Here is a 14,533-nt window from a genome sequence, read left to right as displayed (position 1 = left end):
AGGAGCCTGCAGCACTGGGGCGGAGGCAGGCCTCGGCTGGCCCAGGATTTGGGGGCGATGTGGGGGAGGAGCTACGATCCTAGGGCTTCTGGAGAGAGGCATGAAAAGGGCTAGGGAGGGGAACAAGACAGGTGGAGTGGGTGGGAGCCCGGAGTCCTGGCGCCCCAGCAGCAGGTCCAGGACCCAAGATCCTTCCCCTCTGGAATTTTACAGGGTGGCAGGCTTTGACTCCAGAGCTGGTGGCCGCCTGGCCTGTTCCCCAGGTGATGCCAAAGAGCAAGGAACCTCTGGGAAGGACACAGCTGCCCCTCCAAGGGACTTCTGACACTGAGGACAGCAAGTTGTGGCTGGCAGCCCTGGGACTGGGGAATGGAGGGGGGTTGCCGAGCCAGGGGGCGGGAGGCATGGGCCCAGGCTGCTCTGTCCCTACAGACTGGCTAGAGGAAGGGAGCAGTCTGGAGGAAGGGGGTCTGGGAGAGAGGAGACATAGATCCTCCCACCAGACATTCCTCCCCTGGACCCCTCCCCAGGTCTGCTGCCCCCCCCTCCGACAGCTCCTGAGCCCTTCAGAGGCCCAGCCCCGTTTGATGGATCAGAGAGAAGCCAGGATCCTCCGCATGGGAAGGGAGAAGCCTGATAGCCTGATGTGGAGACTGAGCCTCGGAGAGGTTCAGTAACTCACCCAGGGTCACACAGCTAATGTGGCACAGTTTCGAGTCATTGCATGTGACACACTCTGGCTTTCAATGATCGCTGTATTTTATCTGGGGTGAAGGGATGGCTGGGACCTAAACCCCAGCTCTGGAAGGCAAATCAGCTCCTGGAGAGATGAGGTTTGAGAGCTGTCTGGGGCTGTTCCACCCCAGGAACGAGGAAGGTTCTGGGGGCGGAGGAGTCTCTCTGAGGGAACACCAGGCCTTCCCCCGTTCCAGCATCCTGACTGGTCTGGGGAGGAGCTGCTGCAGGGCACCTTGTCCTCTCTGAGGCTCGTGGGTGGTGCGCTCACGCCTCCTGAGCTCTAGCCGCACACCGCCATGAGCAGGAGCAGAAGCAGAAGGGAGAGCAAGGACAGGTGGCAAGGAGTGACTATCCCCCCAACCCCAAACACACCCAAAGGGAACTGAGAGATCCTCAGGGTCTTGCCCAATGCCATTGCCCCCACCCCCAACTCCCTCTCCCACCTCCTGGCCCCCAGCTTCCTTGCTCTTCCCCGGAGAGCTCAGCTTCCAGCTCCTCAAACCGCTGCTGGGCCCAGCTTTGGGAGGGTAGAGGGTGCGCTCACGGCTCACTACGGGGCTCAGACCCTGGAAACTTGGTAGAAACCTGGAGGTACTGGCAGACCAGTGGGGGGAAGGCTTTGCCTGCTTCCTCCTCCCCACCCCTGTGGTATCCTAGCTTCCTGTTCTTGATAACAATTAACAGCCTGGCCCTGCGGGGGTGGACCTCTTTGTGATCCCCTCCTGCCCCCTTTTTTGATCCCCAAGGTTTGGGGAGCAGTTGAGGAGAAGTCAGCTTCGGGTCACTTCCCACAGATTTACCAGGGATTCCCAGGCTCTCCTGCCCCTGCCCTTACCCTGTCCTTGGTACCAGGGCTGACTGCCACTTTGGCCTCTCCTTTCAGGGAAACCACCCACTCCCCAGAGTGAAGAAGGGTCCAAAACCAGCTGGCCCTGGAGGGGCTCAGAAAGGAGCCAGTGCCTGGTCCCCCACCCCCACCCCTTCAGGGAGCAACAGGCACTAGGAGGCCTCCCGAGCCCCAAAGGGTCATTCTGGTCTTTGTCCCCCCCACCCCGCTATGGGCCAGCAGCAGAGGCCAGCCCCCTCCCCACCATCCTTCCTGTGTGTGCACCCCCTGTGTCTACTGTAAATCATTTCTTTTTTGCTGTCACCATTTGACAGCTGAATCAGAGAAGTGGGAGGAAGAGAGAGGTTGGGGATTGCGCGTGTTGGGGCCAGGAAGGGAAGGGTGTTTGGAATGTTACAAGGTAGAAGCTGTGCAGCGAGCATGAACTGGCTGGGCTGCTGGCCAGCAAGGGGCCTGCCAAGGCGAGGCAGGGGTGGGGGGCAGTGGAGTCTTGGACGCGGGGGCCACTTCCTAGGCCCCAGTCATCCAGGCGCCCCAGAAGCGAAGAAGACACGGGAGTCCCCCTGGTGTGAGGGCCAGAGACTGTCCACTCTCTGTAAGTCTTCTAATAGATGTCAGGATTCTGGGAGGAAGCCTGGAGGTGCTGGGGGCAGAGAGAAAGCCCCCCAGACTCTCCTACAAACTGTCTCTCCTCTCTACTTCCTGGCCAGCTGGTCTATCTCCAGCCACCGGTAGCTGACAGCTGGGGTATGGCTCAAATCCTGGGGACGACCCTTCTGGTCCAGCCTGGGCCTTTCTTCCCCAGAGTGGAGCAAGGAGTCCTGCCTCCTTCCTCACCTCCCAGCCCACCTCAAGTCCACACCCAGCTCTGCTTTGAGAAGGTACAACGTGTACCTGACCATGAACTCACAGGACTTGAAGGGGCAAGGGCTTCCGGGACAGGGGCTTTGAGGCAGAATCAGAGAGAAGTCAGTCTCTGGACAGGGCCAGCTTGAACAGGAAAAACTTGGGGTTTCTGTGTGGGCCAGCGTGGCGCTAAGGGTCAGCTGAGCTCCGCCTAGGAAGCGGGCAGGGACTGGATGTGACAAAGGCCCAGAGGACAAGCAGTCCAGGGAGCAAGGGGGTTTGGCAGCTAGGGGACCAGGGTGGTCAGGAATGGGCCGGCCCCTCCCTCTCCATCCCCACAGAGCAGGGCCTTAGGCCCGTGACAGAAGTGCCAGGCCACAGCCAGCCCACCCCCAGAGGGGCACAGGCAAGAGGCACCCGACCCCTGGTGGTGGCAGCGGGCGCAGGAGGGCAGCACGCAGCTGGGGTGTGCGTGGGTGGCAGCAAGGAGGGGCAGAGGGAGGAAGCTGGCTTCCTGAAGCCTCCTCAGCCCTCAAAGACCGACCAACAGACAGACAGACAGCTGGCAAGAGGCAGCCTGGGAGACACAGCTGCTTCAGTAAGTACCTGAATGGGGGGAGGAGGGGCCCTGTGGTCCCTGGTGGGGGGGGTGAGTCCCGGGGGAGCGGGCGGGTGGGCATCTCCAAGAACGGTGTGAGTAAGGTTGCATTGGGAACTACAGTGCCCGGCTGGGGAATGGGTGCTGACCTAGCTGATATCCCCGAGGAGCACGGGGCAGGGGAGCCACGGGGGGGCTGCATGGATAGCAGAGGTCAACAACCCCCCTGCGTGCTTTGGGAGAGCTTCTCTCTACCACACACATCTGAGCCGAGCCCACCCTGTCCCCTCACCTCTGTGCCTGTGGGCTTAGCGACTCTCACACCGCCACCACCCCTCGGAAGCTGTGACCTGGCTCTGGAAGCTGGGGACCGTCCCCCAAGAGGAGGGGCCCCACCACCTCCATGTCCCCCTCTTGTGCCCCAGCTGTCGCCTCACCATGCACTGCCGCTCAAGGGCTTGGTGAGGCCATTTCCTGTGACGGTTACAGAGGCGGGAGATGGGGGGATGGGCAGAGGAAGAAGGAAACACCCCCCCACCATAGTCAACCTCCCTGGACAGAGACCCCAGAAGCCAGAATGAACTTGGGAACTGCCAGCAGTTAGGACAGGGTCTACAAGCGTCCTCAACTGGCTCCAGGGGTGCAGGAGGCCTCAACCCTCTCATTTCAGAGAAGGCCTGGACTAGAGGTGGTTTCTGTGAGCTTTCTCTCTCCCTTCTACACAGAACACATCGTTTCTGTTTCCTCCCTTGCCTTCTCTGCTGCTGGGGCCCCAGCTTTGAGCCCTCTGTACGCTGGCCTCAGGCAGCCTCTTGTCCCCTCTCACCCTCCTTCTGGAGTCTTTCCTGCCCTTCCCCTCCCGTCACAATCTCTGTGCCTTGTCTGGTCCCTACCCCAACCCCAGACTGCCCACCGCCTTGGGTCCCCCTGTAGAGATCCCGGCCATCCTGCAGTGATAATGACAGAACTGCTCAGGGAACAGAGGACACCCCAGTGAAAACTGGGGTGTCAGAAAGCAGGCGGCTGGCCTGGGCGTGGGAGTCTTCCCCCTGGCCAGGTGAACAGGCCAGAGGTCAACAGCTGAGGGGCCCTGTGTTTCAGGTGAACCTCATGGCTGAGTGAGGCCCAGCACACCCTCCCCCGCAGCATGGTCCAGGACCGTGGGGGGTGCTCCCGAGCACAGCTGCTGACCTGGTCTTCGGAGGCAGCCATGACCCAGCCTCCACCCACCAAGGCACCGGTCAAGAAGCATGTGAGGCTTCAGGAGAGGTGAGATCTTGCCTGGCAGAAGGGTCTCTTCCCAGCCCTGGGACCCCGCCCAATTCCCTCCATCGGCCCCTCCAGCTCTGACAGCCGGGTCCGGAGGGCCCTCAGCTGTTGACTCCAATCAGGAAAGGAAACCCGATGTGTTCATTTGCGTGTCGTTTGCATGTCATTTTCATGTCTGGGATATAACATTTCATGTCAACCCTGCGCCTGCTCCCCAAACCCTAAGTTGGGCCGAGGAGCCCCTGGAGCAGGGTATAGAGCAGATCTGGATATAGGTCTGAGCTTTAGGAGCCTGCAAGGAACTGGCAGGGGTGGGCAGCTGGAGGTTCAAGGCTGCCTTGATCTGAGAAACAAATAAAAGGGATACAGGGGGGCCTGAACCCTGGAATCCCCTGGGGTTCTGGGTAAGAATGGCTAAAGCAGCCCTTGTTCCTGGGCACTCACAAGGCGCTGGTCGCCTACGTCTGCAGGCGGGGCTCCAATGTTGCTCTGATGCTCGATGTGCGGTCCCTGGGGGCTGTGGAACCCATCTGCTCAGTGAACACACCCCGGGAGGTCACCCTACACTTTCTGCGCACAGCTGGACACCCCCTCACCCGCTGGGCCCTGCAGCACCAGCCACCCAGCCCCAAGCAGCTGGAAGAGGAATTCTTGGTAAGAACTTAGGGTCCCCTCCCAGTCACTCTGCCCTTCTGAATCAGAGACAGCCAGCCGGCACCGTACTCTCTCGGGCACTGCAGGTATGTCCCCTCTTCGGGCCCTCCAGAACGACGAGAACCCCAGTGCTGAGGGAGAAAACCACCCCCTGCTCCCTCTTTCTGCCCTCCACCCCACACAGACCTAAAGCCAGAAGGGGCCAGCCAGGACCACTCCACTAGATCAGGGTGCAGGGTGTGGGGGAGGGGAAGGAGGCTGGGAAGAGGTATGGGCTATTTACTCTTTTCCTTCCTCTGCCAGAAGATCCCCTCAAACTTTGTCGACCCTGAAGAACTGGATATTCCTGGCCATGCCTCCAAGGACCGATATAAGACCATCTTGCCAAGTAAGAACTGTGACAGCCATTAAGGGAGGCAGTGCTGTCCCTGGGGCTGCAAGGTTCAGAAGGAAAGACACACAGCCTCAGCTGGGGAAGAGCTCCCTCACAGGGGCACCTGCTTTCTGCAGGGAAATCCCAGTACCTGCCCCGGCTGGGGGAAGAAGGAGTGAGAACCCTAACCACAGTTAGAATACGGCCACTCATAGTAGATGCTTACTGAGGGCCTGGCAGCGCTGGAAGCCGCTGACGGTAGCTCATTTCTCAAAATGGCCCCATGAAGTTGATGTCCCCCTTTTACAAACGAGGCAACAGAGTCTCAGAAAGGTTGCATAACTTGCCCAAGATCAGGGCTTCTTTCTGCTTTTCCTTCACTGTGGGAAACACCCAGCAGAGGTAGTGGGAAAGGCACAATCAGGAGGGCTCCCAGAGAGAGGGCTTCGAGCAGCTCAGACGCAGGGAAGCGAGCGGGGACAAGTTTGGAGATGGGAGTCCAGGCGCTGTAAGGGGTTGTCCCCGCAAGCTCAAAGGACCCAGGGATCAGCACCTCCCACTTTTCAGAGGCAAGCATGAGACCCTCGAAGACTCTCTCCCTCCCCCACTCAGAGCAGCCTTGTCTGGCCAACCCACCTCCAGCAACTCCCAGTCTCGAGCCCTTAGCTCACCACCAGCTCCTGTGGTTCCAGCCCTCTGCCCGCAGGGGTGGGCCAGCACCCATCTGAGTGAGGGGGAGGGAGCAGCCCTTGTTCTTGGCCCAAGTCTAACCAGCCTGCAACCTTGAGAGAGGGGAGAGGTCCCTCTGCCTGAAATCCCGCTCTGTCCAGAACCAGGCCAGCACCAGCACCGGGAGAGCTAGTCTCCTTTCCTCACAAGCTAGGTTCTCTGTTCCTGCTTGGATTGGATTTGGAGAAAGCCTTCCCTCTTCGAGGGAGAGGCTGACACACCCAGTAGCGGAATGAAGTGGAAGTTCTGTCCCACTTCCCCACTTTGGGATTTTAGGCAAGTCACTCATCCAAATCCCGTATTCACCATCAGAAAAAACTCTTTCTCCAGGGCATCTCTTTTTCTGTTCCTGTTGGTACTGTCCTGCTCCACACCCCTACTGATCTCAGGGCTAGAATAACTCACTCACCACCCATTAGGCCCTGCTGCTCCGTTCCCTTTCCTTAATAGTCTGTCCTACATGGCACCACCCAGTTAACCTTCCCCAGTTATTCCTTTGATCGTGTCACTCCACTGCTCCGAAACCTTCTGTGGCTCCCTATTGTCCGCATATAAAATAATTTAGTGGGTCTCTGGCCACCTGCTATGCCAGAGATACTGTGATAAGCACAGGAACTCACCTCTTACTGACCCTGCTGGCATGTGCATTCGTTGGTCCCCTTTTGACCCCTGACCTCTGCTGATTTTTACTTCCTAGATCCCCAGAGCCGGGTCTGTCTAGGCCGGGCACAGAGCCAAGAAGACGGAGACTACATCAACGCCAACTACATCCGAGTGAGTAGTGTGAGTGGCCTGGCTGTGGCTGCCCTGCAGGGAGTGGGGGTGTGGGGGCTGGCGGGGGCTGGGGGGAGCAGAGAACATCTTCCAACTGTGGGTTCCTGCTTCAAATCACGACCGCCAAGCAGGGGCAGACCCTGAAGAGGCCCCAAGCCACCAACCAAGAAGACAGAGGAGATGTTACACTGAGAAGAAACCACCCAGTCTCCACACACCCGATCACTTCTTCGCTGCCCACCCTCTACGCAGGGAGGAAGTTGCATTGTTGAACCTACTCCCGCCTATCCCCAGGGCTCGACCCTCTTAGCTCTGCTTGGGAGGTGCTTGCACAAACAGGAGCTCTGAGCTGTCTCTCTTTTCTCTCTCTCTCTAGCCTTAACTACTCTCCAAAGCAGCCCCTCCTTTGTGGGGATGATTTAACATCAAACTATAGGAGCCAGGGAGGCAAGGTGGCCTCTCTACCCCAGCACCCCCAACTCTAGAGCCCTAAGTAGCTGTAAAAGCAGCGCCCCCTAGTGGCTCAAAGTGGGTAAGACAGCGCTCCGAGGTGCCAAGAGATGGAAAGCTGTTAGCCAGGGCCCCCTGAAGAAAGGAGACCTCCCATTTGTCCTGGAAACTTGGTGAATGGTCGTCTGTTTGGATTTCGTCATCTTGAGAAGCTGAAATTCTGAAAGGGAGAGGAAGGGCCCAGTAAGAGTGTGCTACATCTGGCTACTAAATATATAAAAGTAATACATAGAAGTGAAACATTCACTCCAGCAATGTTGAACACGGTTTTCTTATTTTGTGCTAGTAGAAGCAGCGGGGGAGGAAGGGCGGGGGGCACTCACTGACAAAGGATCTGGTATGTGCTAGCCTCGTCATATGCTTTGTGGGATGTAATCTGTACTCTATGCCTGCAAGTTAGATATTATGCCCAAATGATAGATGAGAAAGCTGAGGCGTAAGGAGGCTAGGTAACCTGCTTATGGTGGCATAGCCAGGGAGCGCAGAACAAGGATTTGAACCCACATGTTCCTCCCTCTGGAACCCGTGTCCTCTCCACCACGTGGCTTCCAGGGCACACAAGTGTGTGTCTGTGTGTGCACGTCCAATGGCTTAGGCCTGATCCCAGGACCTGCAGAGTCCCCAGCAAGCTAATGCTCACTGCTTCCCACCCTTCCTTTTGCTCCTCCACCTCCCCAGGGGTACGATGGGCAGGAGAAGGTCTACATCGCGACCCAGGGCCCCATGCCCAACACCGTGTCAGACTTCTGGGAGATGGTGTGGCAGGAAGAAGTATCACTCATCGTCATGCTCACTCAGCTCCGAGAGGGCAAGGAGGTAGGAGCCATGGTCCTTAGTGAACCCAGAAAGGGCTACATCTTACCCCACCACACATGCCCCTACTCAGGGCACCTCAGGACTAGGGGCTCCCCGGGAACTGACAATAGCTATCGTCGGGCCCAGCTTGCACGTCTTAGGAAAGTTTCCGAGCTATATGCCATGGGGGCTTTCCACAGCCATAATGGGGGGTGGGATGAGCACTTCCTCTGCACAGTGCCAAGCTCAGGAGAGCCTGCCCCAGGTACTGACACAGGCAGTAGCAGCCCCTCCAACAGGGGTGGGAGATGGGGAGAGGCCCCACTCCCCTTTCTGCTGTCCTGGCCCCTGCATGGCCTGACAGACACTTCCCCCTTCTGACTCCCAGCTCCCTCCCTCCTAGAAATGTGTCCACTACTGGCCCACAGAAGAGGAAACCTATGGACCCTTCCGGCTACGCATCCAAGACACGAAAGAGTGTCCGGAGTACACCGTGCGACAGCTTACCATCCAGGTACGGGAAGGTCAGGCCATCTCTGGCTTTTCTGAAACTCAGGCCCCGCCTTCCCTGGGATCCCAGGGTTGGCTCATCTAAACCTTCTTGAACATGAATCTAAAAGAAGAGCTTAAGGGGGTGCCTGGGTGGCTCAGTGGGTTAAGCCTCTGCCTTCAGCTCAGGTCATGATCTCAGGGTCCTGGGATCGAGGCCCGCATCGGGCTCTCTGCTCAGCGGGGAGCCTGCTTTCTCCTCTCTCTCTCTATGCCTTCCTCTCTGCATACTTGTGATCTCTCTCTCTCTGTTTCAAATAAATAAATAAAAATCTTTAAAAAAAAAAAAAGAAGAAGAGCTTAAGGCACAGAAGAAAGAGAAACATGGGTACCACCCTGGTCTAATAGGGCAGAGCCAACAAACCCAGCAGGAGCTGCTGGGAGGGCCCATCCACCTGTACTGAATGGGTTGGGAAAGGAGAGGTGGGGTCCCGGAGTCATGCTGAAGGAGCCCCAGGAAGTCCAGAGAGACGGATGATGACACATGCAAAGTGCTTTAAATGCCTTCTATTATTGAAGAGCATTTTATACTTTTCAAAGCATTTCTCTATCAACCCCTTATCCTCCAAGCATCCAGAGAAGTAAGCCAACAAGCTATCACTGTCTTTTTCTAAGCGAAGAGAATGAGGTTAAGGGATTTTGCTCAAAGTCATGTGCTAGTTAGAGGCAGAGCCAGAGGCAGGACTTGAACTTGGGTCTCTCCCCCCATCCCTGAACATCATTCCTTCCAGCCTTTCAGGGGAGGGAATTGTGAAGTCTGATGAGCAGGAGAAGGGAGGGCTGACCTTGCCTGCTCAGGGTCCCTGATTGTGCCATGGAGTCATTCTAGCCCTTGACCTCTGGGCACCAGAAAAGGCTGGCAGTGGCCCCTCCCCGACCCTGGTTCTCATGTCCTGTCGCTCTGCCAGCACCAGGAGGAGTGTCGGGGAGTGAAGCATGTCCTCTTCTCTGCCTGGCCTGATCACCAGACCCCAGAGTCGGCTGGGCCCCTGCTGCGCCTGGTAGCCGAGGTGGAAGAGAGCCCAGAGACAGCTGCCAACACTGGGCCCATCGTGGTCCACTGCAGGTATGCACCCTCTCCCCCCACGGCGAGCCTGGACACAGGCCCCCCTTCCCTTGTTGTTGGGTCTCTCCTTAGAATGCGTTCAGGAAGGACAGCATCAGTCAGGCCCAATTCTTCCCAGGAAGGGACTCTCTTGATCATTCAGCAAAGTGCCCTGTGTTTATTCTCTCCTTCATGAAAAACCTGCCATGTGGGCAGGACATTCGGGCACAAGCCAGAGAGGGGACAGAGTATCAGAAAGCTTTGCAGTCTGTTCAGGGCAGGGTTGGGGCAGGGGGAGGTCAACATGGTTGACATGCTGAGAAACTCCCTTATTCTGCAAATGCTTACCGAAAACCTGTTATCGTGAGGCACAGTGATAGACGCGAAGGAGACAGCTCGGCTTCTGCCCTGACAGGCTCACAGTCTGGAGATGAAGTGAAGCTGCCCCGCGCTGTGTGGCGAGGGCTCTGAGGGCAGTGTCCGGGAGCACAGGACCAAGTCGCCCATCCCAGACTTGGGCCAGAGAAGGTTTTCCAGGAAAAAGGACATTTAAACTAAGTGAAAACCTGAGCGGTGAATTAGCCAAGTGAAGAGTGGAAAGGGGAAGCGTTCCAGAGAGATGGAACAGAATGTACAAAGGCCCCTCGATGACATTTTTATTTCTTTATTTATTTTGTTTTTTTTAAAGATTTTATTTATTTATTTGACAGACAGAGATCACAAGTAGGCAGAGAAGCAGGCAGAGAGAGAGGAGGAAGCAGGCTCCCTGCGGAGCAGAGAGTCCGATGCGGGGCTCGATCCCAGGACCCTGAGACCATGACCTGAGCTGAAAGCAGAGGCTTTAACCCACTGAGCCACCCAGGTGCCCTGACATTTAAAAAAATTTTAAAGATCTTGTTTATTTATCTGACAGAGAGAGAGAGTGAGTACAGGCAGGGGGAGCGGTAGGCAGAGGGAGAGGGAGAAGCAGGCTCCTCACTGAGCAGGGAGCCCAGTGCAGGCTCGATCCCAGGACTCTGGGGTCATGACCTGAGCTGAAGACAGACACTTAACTGACTGAGTCATCCAGTGCCCTAGACGACATTTCTAAATGGACACATTGCTGAGAGTGGAGTTAGAGGATGGGGGCCTGGAGGTCATGTGGGGGAAGGGAGGAGAGGGATAAAAGATAAGTCTGAAAGGCCAGGGACCTCAGAGGACTGGCTAAGAAACTTGGATTTAGCCAAAGGGATACTTTGGCTACAGAATAAGAATCTGATTGGGATAGAGTCACGGGTAACACAAGGGATAAGCTTATAATAACGAAACCATTCGGGAGTGCATGCCCTAAATAGAACATAGTCGCAGAAGTACAGACAGAGGTGGGATGCCTGGGTGGCTCAGTAAGTGTCTGCCTTCAGCTCAGGTTATGATCCCGGGGTCCTGGGATCGAGCCCCACATTGGGCTCCCTGCTCAGTGGGAAGGCTGCTTCTCCCTCTGCATCTCTCTCTCTCTGTCCACCCCTTCTCTGACAAATAAATAATTAAATCTTAAAAAAAAAAAGTACAGACCGAGGGGACTCATGAGCCCCCTCCCCACAGGTGACACCTGGACCTTAAGTGCTGGGAAGTCCTGAGTGGCTTCTATCAGGGGTCCAGACGAGAAGCCTTCCCAAAAAGGGGGGCCAGGCGGGTTTTGAAATAAAGAGCAAGACAGAGCAGAGTGGAGGGCCAGCTGTGGGAAGAACGCAGGGCTGGGAAAGGGGGCTGAGTGTCAGCCGCTGTGGGGATGAAGTCATGGGAGAAGGCGGACCCAGGAGCTCAGCAGGCCCGGCGTGAGCACTGACAGCTGGAAACCGCCGCTACCTGCGGCTGCGCAGAAGACGGCTCCTTGGAATGTCCACGGGGACTGGAGGGGGACCCGGGATAAGTTTACAGTGAGGCTAGTAAAAAATGTAAACTCCTCTAACACCCGCTGTCATCTGTGAAGATCCTGCTGCCTTCATCCTTCCGCAGGTCCCCACCCCCCAAAACAGAGGCCGAAAGTGCCTGTGGCTTTTCTCTGCAGTTTAAGGCCCAGCCCCCATGTTCCCTGGTCACCTGTCTCCCACGTTCCCTCACTCACCTGGCCCCCATGTTCCCTGGTCTTCTGTGACCTCCCTGTCGCCTCCCTGGTTGTGTCCAGTGCAGGGATTGGCCGGACTGGCTGCTTCATCGCCACCCGAATTGGCTGTCAGCAACTGAAGGCCCGTGGGGAAGTGGACATTCTGGGCATCGTGTGCCAGCTGCGGCTGGACAGGTGGGTCTGTGGATGAGGACGGGACCGACAACGTTAAGGTGTAGCCTCCCTGCTTCCTGGGCCCCAGAAGCACTCAGAGGCACGTCCCCCTCGAGCACCTCCCTCGAGAAAGGAAGGGGCCCTTGGCTTAAAGAGCCGTTTCTTTTGCCACTAACACCCAGGAAATAACCTCTATCCAGAATGCCCCTCTGCGGATAGCTGAGCCTTGTCTCTGTTTTGGTGTATTTCCAGATTCCCTACTCAGGGAAAGGTGGAGGAAGAAGGGACATGAACGCAGACACAGAGAACGCACAGAAGTCCCCAGATCTGGGGACAGGGAACCGAGGTGCAGACTCTGCCTTGTACCTCACTGAGCTGTCATGATATTTCTCTGGGCTTCCATGCCTTTATCTAGAGAGAAATAATGGCTCCTTTCCTCAGAGAGCTGAGGGAATTACCATGTTTACCAAATAGGGAATTACCATTTTTACTTCACAGGTGGGGAGGAGGAAACTTGGAGGCTCAGGAATATTCCTGGCCCAGCCCAAGGAATCAGGGACCTGGTTCTGCCCCAGGAGGCTGACGGGTCAGAGAGTTCCAGTGCGGTGTGTCTCCTCCTCGGCACAGCCGGCTGAGGGGCTTAGCCCCAGGTGTGGGGCCAAGGGACTGTCCTTGTGGGGAAGGTGTGAGGGGCAGCAAGCAGGAGTAGGAAGCCCAGAGGAGGACTATATGGAGTAGTTGACGGGTTCTTTGAGAGAACCTCCCTGGTGAATTATGAAGATGTTTGGCCTGACCCTCCTCCTCCACTCATGACCTGTATGCTTCCCTCACAGGGGTGGAATGATCCAGACCACGGAGCAGTACCAGTTCCTACATCACACGCTGGCCCTGTATGCGGCCCAGCTCCCTGATGAGCCCTGCCCCTGAGCCCTGGCGCCCTCCACCAGCCCCGGAGCCAAAGTCCCCCAGGCCTGGGTAGGGGGGTCAGGCAGAGTGGGCCTCTGGATCTGAGGGACCCCTTGGATGGGCCTGGGGAAGGGGTGTCTCCTCGGGGGGCACACACAGTCACTGGGAGCTGCATCAGCAAGGACTGAGACTGGACTCCAGGTCTTTAAGATGGGCCACTCTTCTGCTTCCTCGACTAGCCCCAGACGGACACTTGGGGGGACCTCCCGTGTCTCTCTGACTTGCGAGCCAGGAGCCGGCATTGATCATAGAGCTGAGGAAGGAGCCCAGGAGTCCTGGTCTTGTCTAAAGTGCTCTGTGAGCTTCATCTCTCTGTCTAGGACACAGACATTGTGTGTTTTGCTCGCGTAGTTAAAAGCAATCACAGAAGTTCCTAGAAGCCGCTCCACCTAGATCCCCTTCCTGGGGCTGGCAAGACAGTGATCCCCAGATCTTCCGCCTGGGGCCTGCCCAAGAATAGGCCAGATGCCAGAGCTGGGAAAAGTCTGATCCTGACCATGGCCAAGATCTCGACATCCCACCAATGCTTCTTCACCCCCCCATCCGGGAGGTGGGCCGGACACCCCGCCCAAGAGAACAAGACCCAGATGAACCCTGTGCCCACACTTGAGCTCTGGGTTCAGGCTACACAGGTGACCAGGCCAGGCAGTTGAAACCTCTGGAAGAGGGAAAGTGTGGGGACCCCTCAGAGGTCCAGAGGGCTACCCCTGCCAGCCACTCACTCCAGCTACTCCCTAGGGAGGCCCAGCATCCTCTGTCTTCCTTCCATGGCCTCGGGAGATCCCTGGGTAGCAGGAGGTACAAAAGAAGAAGGAGTGAGGGAGAAACATAGAGCTTGGCCTGACTTTAGAAAACCAGCCCCCCGCCATTCACCCCTTGCATTTGCAGAATGCACCTGGAGAGCCTGGCTGAGTCCACAAACGATCAGGGTGAACGCATTCCATGCAGACCTGGGGGCTCAGACGAACTCGGGGTCCCTCATGGTCTATTCCAGAGAACGAACTCCCTTCAGCATCTCCGTAGCAACACAAGTTCCAGGGCACCCCACATCTGTCTGAGGGCTCACCTCCACATCGCCAGGAAGACCTCCAAATCCTTTGTCCTTGGATCCAAGATGGGCTGCCTACGGGGATGAAGGAAGGTAGCATCTCTCCGGGAACCCAGCCCCTGGGTCTGCTTCAGCTGATGCCAGTTCTCTGAGGAACCCCCTGAGGGACTGGTTCCTAGAGAACAGCTGAGCCACCTCATTTAGGACATCTCTTTGGAAGAACCTGCAATGTTGAAACTGGGGTTAATTTTCTTAACGCTTCTGCTTGGTCTCACAATGGAATTCCTCCTTCCTTACAGCCCCGGGAGTGGGCTCTCCTGCACCCACAACTTGTCTAACCCCTGTGCGGGGCACGCACAGCCTGGGCCCGTGAAGCTGGGCAAGGAGTTCACACCCATGTACGAGCATGGGCCCAGAGGCTCCCCTCCCTGGCACTGTCGCCCTGACCCCGTTCGTTCTAGAACTTAGAGAAGTACAAGCTCTGGAAAAGGAACCAAGTGGGAGAATAAAGGCTTTTTGGATGACTGATTCATTT

General features: G+C 56.9%; 1 protein-coding gene across 4 annotated transcripts; it reads left to right on the top strand.

Annotated features, from left to right (window-relative positions):
* Positions 1–2,924: 2,924 nt before the first annotated feature.
* Positions 2,925–13,475, top strand: PTPN7 (protein tyrosine phosphatase non-receptor type 7). Of its 4 annotated transcripts, none has more exons than XM_032878262.1 (10): positions 2,925–3,029; positions 4,131–4,298; positions 4,769–4,952; positions 5,259–5,340; positions 6,752–6,828; positions 8,017–8,154; positions 8,537–8,647; positions 9,591–9,748; positions 11,892–12,005; positions 12,818–13,475. In XM_032878262.1, exons 2-10 carry the CDS (start codon positions 4,177–4,179, stop codon positions 12,909–12,911), a joined length of 1,080 nt encoding a protein of 359 aa, XP_032734153.1. In that variant the 5' UTR covers positions 2,925–3,029; positions 4,131–4,176; the 3' UTR covers positions 12,912–13,475. The 4 variants fall into 4 exon arrangements, with proteins under 4 accessions (XP_032734153.1, XP_032734150.1, XP_032734151.1 ...); XM_032878259.1 differs by having other exon boundaries at positions 5,256–5,340; XM_032878260.1 differs by lacking the exon at positions 2,925–3,029 and adding an exon at positions 3,572–3,628 and having other exon boundaries at positions 5,256–5,340.
* Positions 13,476–14,533: the final 1,058 nt, after the last annotated feature.

The sequence above is a fragment of the Lontra canadensis genome, unplaced genomic scaffold (genome assembly GCF_010015895.1).
Source record: "Lontra canadensis isolate GAN:19392208 unplaced genomic scaffold, GSC_riverotter_1.0 scaffold63, whole genome shotgun sequence".
Lineage (NCBI taxonomy): Eukaryota > Metazoa > Chordata > Mammalia > Carnivora > Mustelidae > Lontra > Lontra canadensis.
The sequence above is the reverse complement of the archived record's forward strand: the minus strand, read 5'-3'. Positions and strand labels throughout refer to the sequence as shown.